The sequence below is a fragment of the Mesocricetus auratus genome, unplaced genomic scaffold (genome assembly GCF_017639785.1).
Source record: "Mesocricetus auratus isolate SY011 unplaced genomic scaffold, BCM_Maur_2.0 Super-Scaffold_100024, whole genome shotgun sequence".
Classification (NCBI taxonomy): Eukaryota; Metazoa; Chordata; class Mammalia; order Rodentia; family Cricetidae; genus Mesocricetus; species Mesocricetus auratus.
Window position 1 is genome coordinate 27882512 of NW_024429205.1, and position 14235 is coordinate 27896746.

The window sequence follows — 14235 nt, forward strand, 5'->3', positions numbered from 1 at the left end:
GTTTTTAAGCAGCATGGAAATTCTGGGCCTGATTATTGAGATGCTTGAGGACTATGATCATATGGTAACTTATTGACTATTCGAACAATAGGAGAACAAACCAATCTTAAGCAAGAAAGGGGAGAAAACAGAATTAATGGATCTGTTAATTCTTGATGTGAATACCCCCTTCCCTGATCTGAACAACACCCCCACTTCACGTTGAGAACCCACACATTTCCTTCCGGCATCTTCTCTCTCTTAAGGATGCCTGTGTTTACTCCTCTCAACTGGGCATCTCACCTGTCACTCTTTCTGCTCTATGACTGTCTGGACCTACGCTTCTCCCTGTGGAGTCTCAGGACCAGAGTTTAGCAGCCTACTTCTCATTACTGCATTTGTCTGCTAGTACCCAGCTGTCCGAGCATCTCATTTCATTGCATCTGAGAAGCCAGTTTGGTCTCCCTTTTGTTTTCTTCACTTCTGCATATTGGCTCCTGCGCCTAGACAGATTTCACAACAGACTTAAAGTCAAGAGTGACCAAAGCTTACGGCTCATGAAATATCTCACCCCTGCATGCGGAGAATTTAATAAATTAAAACTTTCTGCTTCTAAGACAACTCATGCCCCACTGTGTATAGAAACATCAATCTGTTCTGTGTACTGCACACAAATGTAGATTAAATATTGCTCAAGATTACTGTTCCCCTAGAGATGATCATACAAGCGAGGAATGACTGAAAAGCCAATAACTTAACTGTTGGGAGGGGAAGAAAGAAAACCCTCTAGAGAATGCCTACCCATCACTGGAAACAAGGCTGTAGAATGGAGGGAACACTCATTCACTGGGAGCATGCATCTCTGGCTGACAGAATGAGCAGGTGTAGAAATGGCCCTACATCATCTGAAAGTGTTACAGTGAATACCAACCTGGGTAACTAAGAAATGAATGAAATGTGTCTCCCAAGGTGGGCAGAGTTAAAGTGGGCTGTGTATAGGACATGAGCTATAGTTGTTGGGAGAGCGACCGCTAGTGCAACCCTGCCCACACTCCTTTGCTGTGCCAGATAACCAGGTTGTGTCATGTAACCCTGGTACTTGGTTTGGGGATCTCCCGACTTCTGTGTTGTTATTTATTCATGGGGTTTTCCTTCCCTTTTCTTTGGTTTCAGATGCGAGTGTCTCTCTGGCTTATGTGGTTTCCCCGTTTGTGAGGTGGGATCTACTCCCCGCATAGTCTCTCGTGGAGATGGGACACCTGGAAAGTGCTGTGATGTCTTTGAATGTGTTAATGGTACGTGGGGTTTCTCTTGTTCTCAGAGAGTGTACATTTGTGCATCAGGAGGAGGAGGGAGGGCCAGTCAGAGCAGGGAGCATACTTAGGGACATGATGAAGGTCACTCAGAGAGGGGGCTTGCTTAGTCACTGTGCAGCTAGAGAAAGTTAGGGAGAGAAGTGTCACACTGTCCCAGAGGACCTCGTAGATGCAGGGGCAGATCATTCATGAAGTGTCAAAAGTTCAGTTTGGGGATTTCAGGGGAGGGGGGATCATAGAGCCCTGTTACATACTTTCTGTCCTCCCGCGTCCTGTCCCCATTGCCATCAGGAACTAATCTCACTGAAACCATGTGGGAGCTAACACAATTTGAATTAGAAAAGACCTCGTTCTTCCAGGCCAGTGTTTCCCTAGCTAGAGAACATCTTAGATCAGTGTTTGGACTCAGTATTGGCCAGCTTTAGACTTGACCCTCCTGGCCCTAGACCTTCGTGTCCTAAGATTCCTTCAACAGAATATGCCTCTTACCTTCACCCTTCACAAGACAGTTTGGTATTTTGCAGCTTGGTGTTTATTAAATGTTGATGTTGGGAGAGTAGAAAACCTGCACCCTGCTCCTCTGTTGGAATTTTCAGGAAAAAAATATTGCATAGACCACAACCACTGTCCATGCATGGAGGAAAGTAGACACAGTTAAGCAACCATAGCACAACGCGTTGCACACACAGAAACTGGCAGTGAGAATCCAGGCTCTGGGAGGTGTCCCTCCTGCTCTCAAGCCCCCCCCCAGCCCTGCTAACGTTGAGTCCTACTTGAAATGTGGCCTTGTATTTTTCCAGTCACGTGGCTCTGTGCTTTGTTGCTTTGGTTTGCAACACTGGTAGTGTAGTCGGGTGGTTAAGATCACCAAATGATGTCCGATGAGGATTGGGTCTTCCCTCTCTTGCGGTGTAACGGGGGAAGGCTCACGGTCACCGTGGGCCTCCATCCTGCAGCTGTGGAGTGACGCGAGCAGTAGTAATTAGTCGTCGAGTGTGAGTGGCCTTTACTATTCTGTGTACTCGCTTTCTGCCCCCACACCCGCAGAACACCGCTCTGGGTGTCGGTGGTGGAGGATGGAGACAGTAAGGTTACAGCAAGCATACCGATGCACGGATTTTATAAATAGACGCCTCCAAGGGGAGGCGCTGGGAAAGCTCCGTGTGTTAAATCTCTTTGAAGTGCTTCCCATCACTCCTGTTACCACCCAGCCAGTGCCTTTGTCTGTCCAATTCCAGCCAGTGGACAAGCAGGCCGTTTCCACTGCAGTGTGGTTCACTGCGGGTGTGTTCTGCGAATGCTTCACTCTCACTGTTTCCTGTGAGTTCTTAGCTCGTGCTATAGCTCTTGCACCACTCAGGGCAGAAATCATCAGTCCTTTATCCCAGGCTTGCATCACCTCAGATGCGCTTTCCCCTACGGCTGTCTCTCATTCACTCCACCAGAACTGCTAGGAAGGGCAGTCTGTCTGTCTCATCACTGTCTGTGGGTGTTGGCTTATCACACGCCTCAGGAGGTCCCCAGATTCTCTTGATTTAGCAAGTGAATGATCTGATTGATAACCCTCTTTGTGCCTTGAGAAGTGACTGTTGAAAGGCCAGCTCGCAGTGGGGTCGCTTCACAGGAGTACCCCGTGTTACACGGTCCTAGACCTCCATCTGAAGTCATTTTGTCTTCCACAAGGAACACCCAAATGAGATTGTTTGCTTCGTTTCTCTGGATAAGGAAGACTGCAGTCTTCTCTCCCTGCTTCTTGAATGCCAAGCATCGTGCCTTTCTGTCAATCAGAGCGTTGACTGTACCTTCTCAGCAACCTTGATGTCAGCCTTCGGGGTTTGCCATTACTCCCAAACACACCTCGTAGCACCCTGACCTTAAGGATAGGATTGGCCGTCTGACAACAGAAGAGAGTGGCTGTGTTTCCTGTGGTTGCTTCCTCTAACCACAAATTGGTTGTGTCTTTCTTACTTGCTTCTTGCCCTGCTTGTACTATGTTGGCCATTCAGTTGTAGAAGACTACTAGGCAGTAACTATAATTCTATGAGAATCATAAATCAGTACTATAGGATATTTTTAAGGATGATCTCTCTTTACCTATATCTTACTTATTTTTACAGGTACATGTACACACACATCCATGTGTATTTATATGTGAATTTATGTGATTTATATCGGTCTCTTTCTCGGTCTCTTTATCTCTCTACCTTTATTTCTCTGTCTCTTTGTGTATACACTGTATGCGCCTGTGTGCGTGCGTGTGTGCATGTGTGTGTGTGTGCATGTGTGTGTGCATGTGCGTGCCTGCGTGTGTGTGTGTGCGTGCAAGGGAGCAAGGAAAGGACAGATGGATCAGGGAAGGAGAACCAGGTGGAGGGAGGGAAACGAGAGAGAGAGAGAGGGAGAGAGAGAGAGAGAGAGAGAGAGAGAGAGAGAGAGAGAGAGAGAGAGAGAGAGAGAGAGAGAGAGAGAGAGAGAAACTTGATTATCTACAAGGATTTGGGGCTGCTATACCCTGAGAACAGGTTTAATAACATAGTGGTTAAATATTAATTAGAAAAAAGAAGAATAGTCATAAGGTTGTCAGCAAAAGTTGAAAGTGAAAATTAAACAGCACACACAGTATGCAGGCTTACGGGTGTCTTTGTAGTTTATGAGGTTGTCAGAGTTAAGCATCATGCCTCGTCCCCCAGCTTCCTGTCATTAAAATATAAAAGGATGTAGCCTCAGATACACAGTTCTTATTTGTAGAGGCAAAAAGGCCCGTTGAACAGAACAACACACAGTCCCTGACGGCTGCACCTTCTCACATGGGAGTTAAGAGGGCAGTGGCTTCGCCAGCACGAATACAGAAACCAGCACCCTGTTGCCAGGCTCCTGAAGGAAAGGCACGGCACCACTGAAACTCGGTGAGAGGGCACATGTGCACAGCTGGGCCTCGGTGCCTGGATCACTGTCTTGTGGAAGACCCCAGTTGAGGGAAGAGTGGGTCAGTGACCTGCATTACCAGCCTCACCCATAGAAGCAGAGGTTTCACAGCAGTGCTGGCTCTGGAGCTGACCCATGGGGTGCACAGTACTTTTTAAAAATATGCACTAAAATGAAGGTGGACATTTTTGAAATGGTCCCAAATGAATTCCAGAGCTCCTGAATCCACTAGAGTGGGTGAAGAGATTGGCGAGCTTCCTCACTAAGCCTATTTGGTCTTGTGTCGGTAGAGGCAGGGGCAGAGAGCGGCTGACTGCAGCACAGGCTTGCCATGGGCTTCTCTGATGCAAGCCTGGGGTAAGGCTTGTGAGGTGACCTCAGAACCACGGGAACAAGTGATATGACTGAGTGGTGAGCAGTTAGCCACCTCCTTCAGGAAACAACTGTATCTTTCCTGGCTCACAACAGATGTTTTATCAGCAGTGAGCTGGAGCTGCCTGCCGATCTCACGGCCAACTATGCCTGTATGCTCCATTGTGGCCTTACCTTCCCTGTTGTCTTCTGCTTGTCCCTCCGCTCGGTCCATAGGCTGTTGAGACTCTAGGTGTAGAATGCAGCTTCCCAGTGTGTACGCCAGGCACCTAGATAAATAGAATATTTGGCTTGAATGACATCACCAGCAAGGAGCTCTTCCAGGGTGACTTAGTTATGTAATATGCTCCCCAAGTTAGTCAGTGAATTCAGCCGTGGTATTGTGGTATTGGAAACATACTGATTGAAGCTACCAGAAATAGTTTCAGCCTTATAATATTTCATACTGAGTGTGCTGAGCAAGGCTAGTTATAACTTGAGGTCAATCGATGTTCAACAGTATGAGTCTGTCACCACAATAAAAGGAAGAGAGCCTCGCTTTTCCCAGGCATGCCAAGAGTGGTGGAAGGTTAGGGAGACAAAAGAGGGTCACTCGTGCATAGAATTAGCCAGAATTAACCAGAGCAGTGTGGAATAAATTGATAGGAAGGTGGCAGGATGTGGTCTGGCTTGTAGTTTTAGCCTGTTGTTGTACCGCTCCAGACATCTGCCTATCCCTGTGGTCTGATCTCTCTCCCCTAGTATTCAAGGGCAGAGTTTAAATAAACAGTAATGGTCTCAGTTAAGTGCGTGACATCTGAAGTAAAGTCATTCACAGGAAAGACAGGCTCAACATCAGCTTCCTCGCCATGTAAGATGTTGGCCTGCAAACCCAACCTGGAGAGTACCAATGAGAAAGCAGTTACTGAGGACATCTGTGAGGAGCCCGTGTCTGCATGGCAGTTATGCACAGGAAGGGTCCAAGCTCAGAGTGTCTTCCAATACGGAGATGGAGAGAATCCAGCAGTTTGAAGGAAACACTGTTTGGGGTGTATTTATCGAGCACTCCTGTTGTTCCCAGAGCCTTAGTAAGCTATTGCTCATGAGAGCTTTTTGCAGTATTTTAAGGATTGCCCCCCCAGCCCCATTCTGAATTACTGTTTCCTTGGAATTCCCTGGCATAGACCTAAGCATCCAGTAGAAAGGGTCCGTTTCCCCTTCAGGTTCTTGGAAGCCTTTATGCCTTCTAATTCAATGAGTCTGATTAGATCAGGTAGAGGGGAACTTGGAGGAATTGTCCCACCGCCTCCACGTGTCACACAGTTGTCACTCCTTTAGCTTCCTGCTCCCTGGCCTTTGACTTCCTATGCAGGTCACCCCAAGTGGAAGATAGAAGCTGTCCCTCCTCTAAAAGGCTGAAGAAGAAATGCAGTAGTAGACTTGGGCGGGGGAGGAGGGGCTCCTCCGTGTTCACATTTGCTGTGAAGTTCTCTACTTCAACGTTTCCCTTTGATATTGGTCACCCCCTGCCAATCAGAACCAGGGTTCTCCAGCAGTCTGTGTCATGGCTCCCTCGTTCAAGAGTTGTGGCATGTTAGGTGGAAGATAGTTCACAGAAGGTAGAGACATTTATTGTCCAGCACAAAACACCTGGAGCAATCACTGAGAGACACTTCCGTACTGAGGAGTGCAGAGTCCACCTTGGTACCGTTTCTGTTCCAGTGGAGGGAGGGGCCAGCTCTTCCTCACTCTAAGATTCCAATTATTACCAATGGGCACTGCTCCTCCAAGACCTCCAGTAGCTTTCTCGTCGTGCGCTTGTTTGGAAAGTGCCTACTAATTAATTTCAACATCAGACATTTTGTTTTAACCCAGCAAGGCTTATCCTAAAGGTTGCTTTATGGACTGTAATTTTGGAGACTCTCCATCTCTTGTAAGCTTGACTCCCTACTCCCCATCTCTGTGTGTCTAAAGCTGGATTACTAACTGCCCTGTCCTCTTGTCAATCAAGTCTCTTCCGTGTAAGCGTCTGCACACCTCACCCTGAAAAGCAGGCCTGCCACAGCTTTGTGTACGGCCAGAGTTCCAGTCCTTCCTTTTTCAGACCTTGCACTGAGATGTGTGGCTTCGGCCCTATGGTAAATGTGGTTAATTAACGAAGCTAAATAACTAATATTGGTTGACATCCTTTTGTTTCAGTCTGAGTGGAGGTTGAAGGAGAGCCCCACACAGCAGGGGCTCCCTGCAGGACCCCAGATTAGGCACAGACCACACCCAAACACCTGTTTCCACAGAGAGATCCTTCATTAAGTGGGGAAGAAAAGTTAAAGTGGCTGCTTTCTGCCTCTGGCAGCTAATGGCCTTGCAGGTGTCATTTTTAAGAGGAGGAGAAGGGGAGAGCTGTGGTTAGAATGGGCTAGGCCACGGGATGAGGGAGAAAGGGGATGGGAAAAGGAAGAAGGGTCAGTGACAGAGGACTGCCTGAGGAGAGAGAGGAGACCCATGTAACTCATAGGCAAGTGGTGGTTTATAAAGGTAAAGGGAGCGGGGGGATGGCCTGCCAGAGCCACATGCTCTAGTGGACAAGTGCCCCTTCATGGTTGACATGATTTTGAAGTCTGGAAAGAATACTCGTTCCCATAGTAACTCATTTAATACATTGTTAGTGGTGGAGATGGGCAGCGATGTGGCTTCATTCTTCAGCATGTGACTCTTTAGTTCTCTGCACTGTTTTTTTTCTTTCCTTCCTCTCATCAAATTGTCCGAGCACTACGGTCAAAAGCCTACATACTGATAGTTTATTTCTGAATTCTGAATTCGGAAAGTGTCCTGTCTTGTGCTTACAGCAACACCACACTGTCTTGGTCACTCCAGCATTGGGTCATATTTGGAAATCAGAAGTGTGAGGCCTCTGACTCTGTTCTTCTGTCAAAGAGTGCTCGCCAGTCCTTAATTGCTCATGTGTCCATGTGAGTTTTATGACCAGAGTGTCAGCTTAGACAAAAGAATGACTTAGGAGTTCGTTTGGGCGCACTGAGTATCAGATGAATTTAGGGAATATTTTCATCTTAACAATATTGTCTTTCAGTCTGTGTCTATTTATCTAGAACTTTTTAATTTCTCTAAACAGTTGACCAGAGTATACGTTTTGTACTTAAATTTTTGTAAGCATTTTATTCTTTCTGATTCTATTGGGAAATGGGATTATTTTTAAACTTTGTTTTCTGAGTGTTTATAGTGTATAGAAATCCAATTTTCTCATGTTGCAGTTTGTAACCTGGTAACCTTGCTGAAGTTGTTTATAATGTCTGATAGATTTCAGTGAATTTTTGAGGCTTTTTTTTTCTTTTTGATTTAGGATCATGCTGAGTGCTTCTAGAGATGGGCTTATTTCTCCCTTTCCACTCTGGATGCCTTCTACGTGTTCCCTTTCCCTAATTGCCTTGGTTAGAACACCCATTATAATGTTAAACTGTTGTTCTAAGAACAGACCTCACTGTCTTTTTCTTGGTCTTGGGGTTAGTCTTTCAACATTGTATGATGTTATCTGCGAGTCCTTGTAGACTCTTGTGTTAGCCTTTTCTCTACTGTGATTCAAAAAATACTTAGGAAATGCAACTTAAAAAGAAAGGTTTATTGTGGCTCCTGGCTCCAGGTTCATTGTTGCCTCCAATGGGCAGAGAGCTAGAGGCAGGTCCCTTCAGCTATGAACTTAGTGGATTAACCAGCTGATAAATGCCGTGTCCTTCCAAGCCATGTGCATCTATCTCAATAGCTGAATCTTCAAAGCTCAGTTCCTGGGTGATGGTGGTGCTGAGAGCTCACTTTGTATCCAAAGGATAACGACACTATTTATCAAGTTAACCAAGTTCCCTCCTAGCCTTTATTGCCTGGTTTCCTTCAGATGTTTAGTCTACGTCATCTGAGAAAATGCTATAGCTCCTGTTCTTCACTCACCTGACACACCTTATTCAAATTAACTGAGTTTTGAATAATTGAACCAGCTTTGCATTATGTAATGAACACCAATTAGTCATGGTATTTAATCCCCTTTCTATGCCCTAAGATGTGGCCTGGTAGTAGCTTATTTGACAAGTTTGTCTTTGTCTTGACAAAAGAAACCGATCTGCAGTTTTATTTCTGGTGGTGTCTTTTGTCTGGTTGGAATTAGTTTTCAGCAAAAAAAAATCGTTGGTCTCATACTGAGAGTTTTGAATATGAAACTTTTAACTCCTCAGCAGAAGTAACCATGGGACAGAATGTAGGATACAAGCTTTCAGTTGAAGGACTTATTTCTGCCATTTGCTAAATATGTATTTTTGAGACAAATTATCTAGAATTCCCTCACTTCTAACCTCCTGATAACACCTGCCTCATACCTTTTGTATTGAGATGAAATGAAGTAGTGGATGTTGATGGCCAAGCACTAATAATTACAGATTATTAAACCAAGAAAGGAAACTAAGAGCTGAGGAGAGGATAGGCCTAACTAAATCTTTGGAAGCAGAACAAAAGCCAGTGTGAAAATGGATCTTTGTTCAAAGATACTCACTGAGCTGAGTAAAATAGAGTCACACATACACGTGGGTGCCATGGTCTTAGAGGGTTACCTGAGTTACTGGGGTGGAGGAAGTCAGTATAGACCTTGCCAAGGAGTACCTCAGTCCCTGTGTGTGAATGGGATAACAGTGTGTGTGTGTGTGTGTGTGTGTGTGTGTGTGTGTGTGTGTACTGTGGGCTAGTCCCTCTGTGAGAGTTAAATTCAGTTTAGTACATTTCCATCAAATTATAACTTCCTGCTGACAGAACTTTCTAGAGGCTATTTCAAAACATACAAAGACACCACTCAAAAGTGATCTCAAATGTGCCTTGTTTAGTTGAGTTTCTTTTATGAAAATATGATTGCATCATTTCCTCCCTCCCTATTCTTCCTTCAAACCCCTCCTATGTATCTCCCCTCCCACCTTGCTGCTCTTGAAATCATGACCTTTTTTGAGGGAGAGAGAGGAGAGCATGTGTGTGTGTGCCTAAATATACAAATGCAACCTACTCAGTCCATTGGGCGCTACTTGTACGTATTTGAGTTCAGAGCTGACCACTTGGCATTGTATAACCCAGGTAGGGTTGTTTCTTGCCCTCCTCGCCTCCCTCAGTTGCCCGTGTTTCTTTGTCTGTGGGTGGAGCCTCATGAGAGGGGCCCCCTTTCATGTGCCTTATTTGTTTGGACTCTCCGCAGAAACAAAGCCAGCCTGCGTATTCAACAGCGTGGAGTATTACGACGGAGACATGTTTCGAATGGACAACTGTCGGTTCTGTCGATGCCAAGGGGGCGTCTCCATCTGCTTCACTGCTCAGTGTGGGGAGCTGAACTGCGAAAGATACTATGTGCCTGAAGGGGAGTGCTGCCCCGTGTGTGAAGGTAGGGGTAGCTCCCTGGAGGCTGAATGGTTCAGAGCTTTTAGTTCCAAACATATCTGATTCAGAGGAATGTGAAGTCCCCTTGTGGTGGCTCCATTGTTTGTCATTTAGAGTGTTGATAGTGCCTAGTAGAATATGTGGAAATACTTTCCTGAGGAAAGCTCCATTTGGGGCATGGCCAGTGGTCACAGGTTCTACAAGTTGACATGTGATTTCCAGGTTGCTTCCTGTTCCTGCCCTGCAGCTGTAGTGGTAACTTAGTAAGTTCTAGGACCAAGCTTGTCTACACCTTGGCATTAAAATTTGTCATCTGCTGTCATGGATTGCTCAGCTAGAATTGGTATGGCCTGACACCGTCAGTCTTAGTGAGTCGTCTCAGAGCCATGACCCTGCTGCTATTTTTCCTTGGAAAAGGTGTGCTAATAGGAGTCAGGTTGCAGATTAGTGTTGTGGCAGCGGCAGCTTCAGGGCCAGGCGTGTGTCAGGTGTGACTTTTAGGGACCTGTTGATTCTGTATTCCTCTCTTGCTCAAGCAGTAGTATTTGCAGGTTGCTTCTCCAGACACCTCCCATTTCTGCTTGTCGTAAGTAGTGAAACGTCATAATGGCAATGTGATTCTTATCTGCTTCACCCTACCTCCTTAAGGATCAGAAAACTGAAGTTCAGATAAACCATTGGCCATCTAAGTTTGCAAGGGAGCCAAGAACAATGGTCCAGGGTCTGAAAGAGCCTATGGTAACCTCTGACACATGCAGTGTTCTGAGCAATGGTCAAACCTCTTGTGCTAACTGGGTCATAAATCTGTAGTCCAGAGTTTACCTGCATAGGGCACGGTGACCTGTGCAGTTCTTAACTTTTCTCCTTAAAATCCTTTTGATGTTTGTGCTTTACCTGTATTGAAGACCTGAAATAATCTAATGTAGGGCAACTCAATTTCTAACCCCAAGCAGTTGCTCATAGCAATGAGTCCTTTCCTTGCTTGGAAAATATTTTAGCCAAGACAGGAGAAAAGTAGTCCACTTTTTACATCTCACTGAGGTTTTTAAAAAAGAAAATCACCTCAAACTTTGAACTTTCCCAGTTGATTGTTCTCTAACCAGCCCTAGTTCAAAGTAGAATCAGAAACTGTGTCAGGGTTAGTGAAGTAAGAAACCCCTGTGTTAACAGTCTGAGAGAGCTGCCTGCGCGCGCATCTGATCACCTCTCACTCCCAGAATTCAGAGCCAAGCTCAAAGCACACTGAACTGTGCACTGTAATGGTTTTTATAAAGGACTTGGGAAAGTCCCAAGTACCTGAGTTCTGTAGAGCACTTCCATGGAACATTTGCATAATTGCCCTCTGCCTCGTTAGTGTAAGCCCTAGCCTCTAAAGTTAACCTGGTTCTCTCATCTTACTTGTTGACGCCACTTTTTACATATTTCTAGTAAAGAGAATGGAGCAATTTATGGATAGTTCTCCTTACAGAGATACTTGGGACTGTTTTTGCATCCTTTATTTATGTTCTCGTCCATCATTTCAGAATATTTCTTTTTATGTCTAATTCTGTCTTTCAACCTCAGGAAAATGGTATAAATTCAGTCCTACCCCCTCCAGGGTGCCATCAGTGGCCCACGGGATGTTCAAATGAGCTTTGCCAGGCAAACAGCGGCATTGAGGACCTACTGTGCTCCTTCCCAATGTCCTCATCGGCCTGTGGACACCATCACAGTCAGCTCACTTAGTCCCAGAAGTAACAGTTATCACTTTGAGTTCAGTGGGCAGTGCTCTTTCTCCCTTCCAGGTGGTGAGATTGAGGTGTAAAACATGTTTAATTCAGCAGCTCAAATGACTCTCTCCAAGCCTGAAGTAGACCTGTGTTTTCTCAGTACCAAAGCTTGTCTCTATCCCCATGTCCTCACGGTCCTAGGAGTGATGACTCCTGCATGCCCGTTTCTAGGTCACATTCCTCCTAACTGCGGTGTCAGGATGAAAAGATAGGCGTCCATTGTGACTGCTGCCTTTGGATGTCATCTCAGGGGCCACTTCCTGTTAGTCCCCAGTTTCCATTGATGACAGCTGAAATAGCATGGAGGGGTGGAGCCTGGAGGACACTGTCTCCAGGTACAGGCAGAGGTCAGGTTTGGAAGGCTCAATCTCATTCTGAACTCTGTGCGTTTTGCTGTAGATCCCATCTATCCTTTTAACAACCCCGCCGGCTGCTATGCCAATGGCCAGATCCGCGCCCATGGGGACCGGTGGCGGGAAGATGACTGCACCTTCTGCCAGTGCATCAATGGAGAACCTCACTGCGTGGCCACGGCCTGTGGGCAGAGCTGCATGCACCCTGTGAAAGTGCCTGGGGAGTGCTGCCCCGTGTGTGAAGGTAAGCCTTGCTTTGCGATTCTAATGAGTGTCTGGCACAACATCTCCCATCGAGGAAGCTTCTGCCAGTATGGTCTTGTTTTCCTCTGTTATTTCCTTGGGCATAATGTCTGCTTTGTGCTGTTACCGTCTGCAGACAAATTTATTATACAACCCAAATTCGTCATTAGGGGAAAGTGTTGGGAATGTAAAATGAGAGTAGCGTGGCCTTTACTTCAGCGTGCTTGTCTGTACACATTACACATACAATCTGAATCCGTGCACTGCAAGCCTACCTACCACCCAAAAGTCAAGACAAGGAAATAAAATCGGAAGTCAAGAGCCATCGCTCAGGCACAGTGTGTTCAACTTGTGATACTTCGCAGCCCAAGAATGCTGATGGCTAGAAGAAAACCCCCAGAACTCTCAAAGGCAGTTCTCACTGGCCTCCTTCAGAGTTCCCTGCTCCCTCTACAGCCAAGGCTGAGATGACTGTGACTTCTGGTTCCTCTAATTCTTTGCCTTCTGACCTGGTTCCCCTCATTTACTGTCTTTTTCTGCTCTGGAGAGAGCAGCTGAGGCACACTAGGCTCATTTCTGAACCAACTGCTGCCCAGTTCACTTCCTGTACCCTGAGAAGATAGTTTGCATACATTCTTAACTCAGGCATGTCGCGCTTTATAGACATGAGATGACTGAATTGTTTTACTCTGGCAGAGCCAGTAGGGGACTCATGCTTAGGAAACATTTTGCATAGTAAAATGAACGAATATTGGCCAAAAATGTATGTTGAAGATGGGTCCCTGTAGAATTGGTAAAGCATGTAATACGAAACGGGCAGGCTTTCTTCCAGGAAATGATCTAATTAAGGTCTTTTTAGTAGGGAGAATTTTTTTTAGTTTATGGACCCGTTGTGTGTGTGTTAATTGCTATCTGCTGCAAGAAGAAGCTTCTCTGAGAAGGGCTGAGTGATGTGCTGTCCTGTGAGTACAGCATTATGTCATTAGAAGTCGTCTGATTGCCTGCCATGTTCGTTTAGCAGAACAATAGTAATTGGTTTTCCCCTAGGCCTATGACGTGTAGTATCAAGAAATCCTTTGCCAGCATCTGAACTGTAGCACACTAAGACTTCAGTTTGGTGACTGGTGTGTGGCATTAGCTAGCCTCACAAAGATTAGACTTGATTAAGACCTTAAACACCGCGTGAAGAAATGGAAGCTGGTGGACTCTTGTACTGTTGACATCACCGGTCCTTTACCCTACACTGAGTGGAGCCGCCACCCTCCAAGATGTTATAGCTTCCAGATGATAGATTTTGTGGAACTCGCACACTCCCTTTCCAGCCCCTGAAGGCAGCATTGTGGAGCTGCAAAGAGGCCATGTGGAAAGCTGTGTTGTCCCCCAGTGGACTTGGCAAGATTACCCTGCTGGTGGTGGTAAGGTGGCAGTGTCCAACCCTAAGTAGTATGGACAGTCTGTTGTCAGCCTGAAATACATAAGTGATAAAGTAAACAAAACAAAAGTCACAAATGCATAGCTCAGTTAAAACGAGCCTTGTAACCTCAAGTGTTGCTGCCTACGTTCAAAAGGAAGCTTTTAGAGTTTGTTACTGAACTGAGGTGGGGGTTTGGGGGACACCTTCTAACCAAAGTAAGTAAACAAAGCAACCAGAGTATATGTGTGCAGTTCATTTAGTCTTAGCTTGTAGAGGTAGGTACCTAGGTAGCCCATCTTAGTTGGGTCATTCATGTTTGGGTTCTGTGGCATCTGCACAGACTTGTGACCTAATTCTTGACAGCTTAAGAAAAGAGTTACAGTGTGAGTGAGCCATTAATACCAAAAGCTTAATGAAGAACCTCCTGCAGCCTAGCAAAGACAAAGGTGAAGACGGGACACTTCACAGAG

General features: G+C 45.8%; 1 protein-coding gene across 4 annotated transcripts in view; it reads left to right on the plus strand.

The window, feature by feature from the left end:
• Crim1 (cysteine rich transmembrane BMP regulator 1) overlaps positions 1–14235 on the plus strand; it is a 176389-nt gene that overhangs the window by 100336 nt on the left and 61818 nt on the right. For all 4 annotated transcript variants that reach the window (XM_021229282.2, XM_040730763.1, XM_005073594.4 and 1 more), the window contains 3 exons: positions 1153–1274; positions 9808–9990; positions 12155–12352. In XM_021229282.2, coding sequence (XP_021084941.1) covers positions 1153–1274; positions 9808–9990; positions 12155–12352 — 503 coding nt within the window. The remainder of the gene's footprint in view (positions 1–1152; positions 1275–9807; positions 9991–12154; positions 12353–14235) is intronic.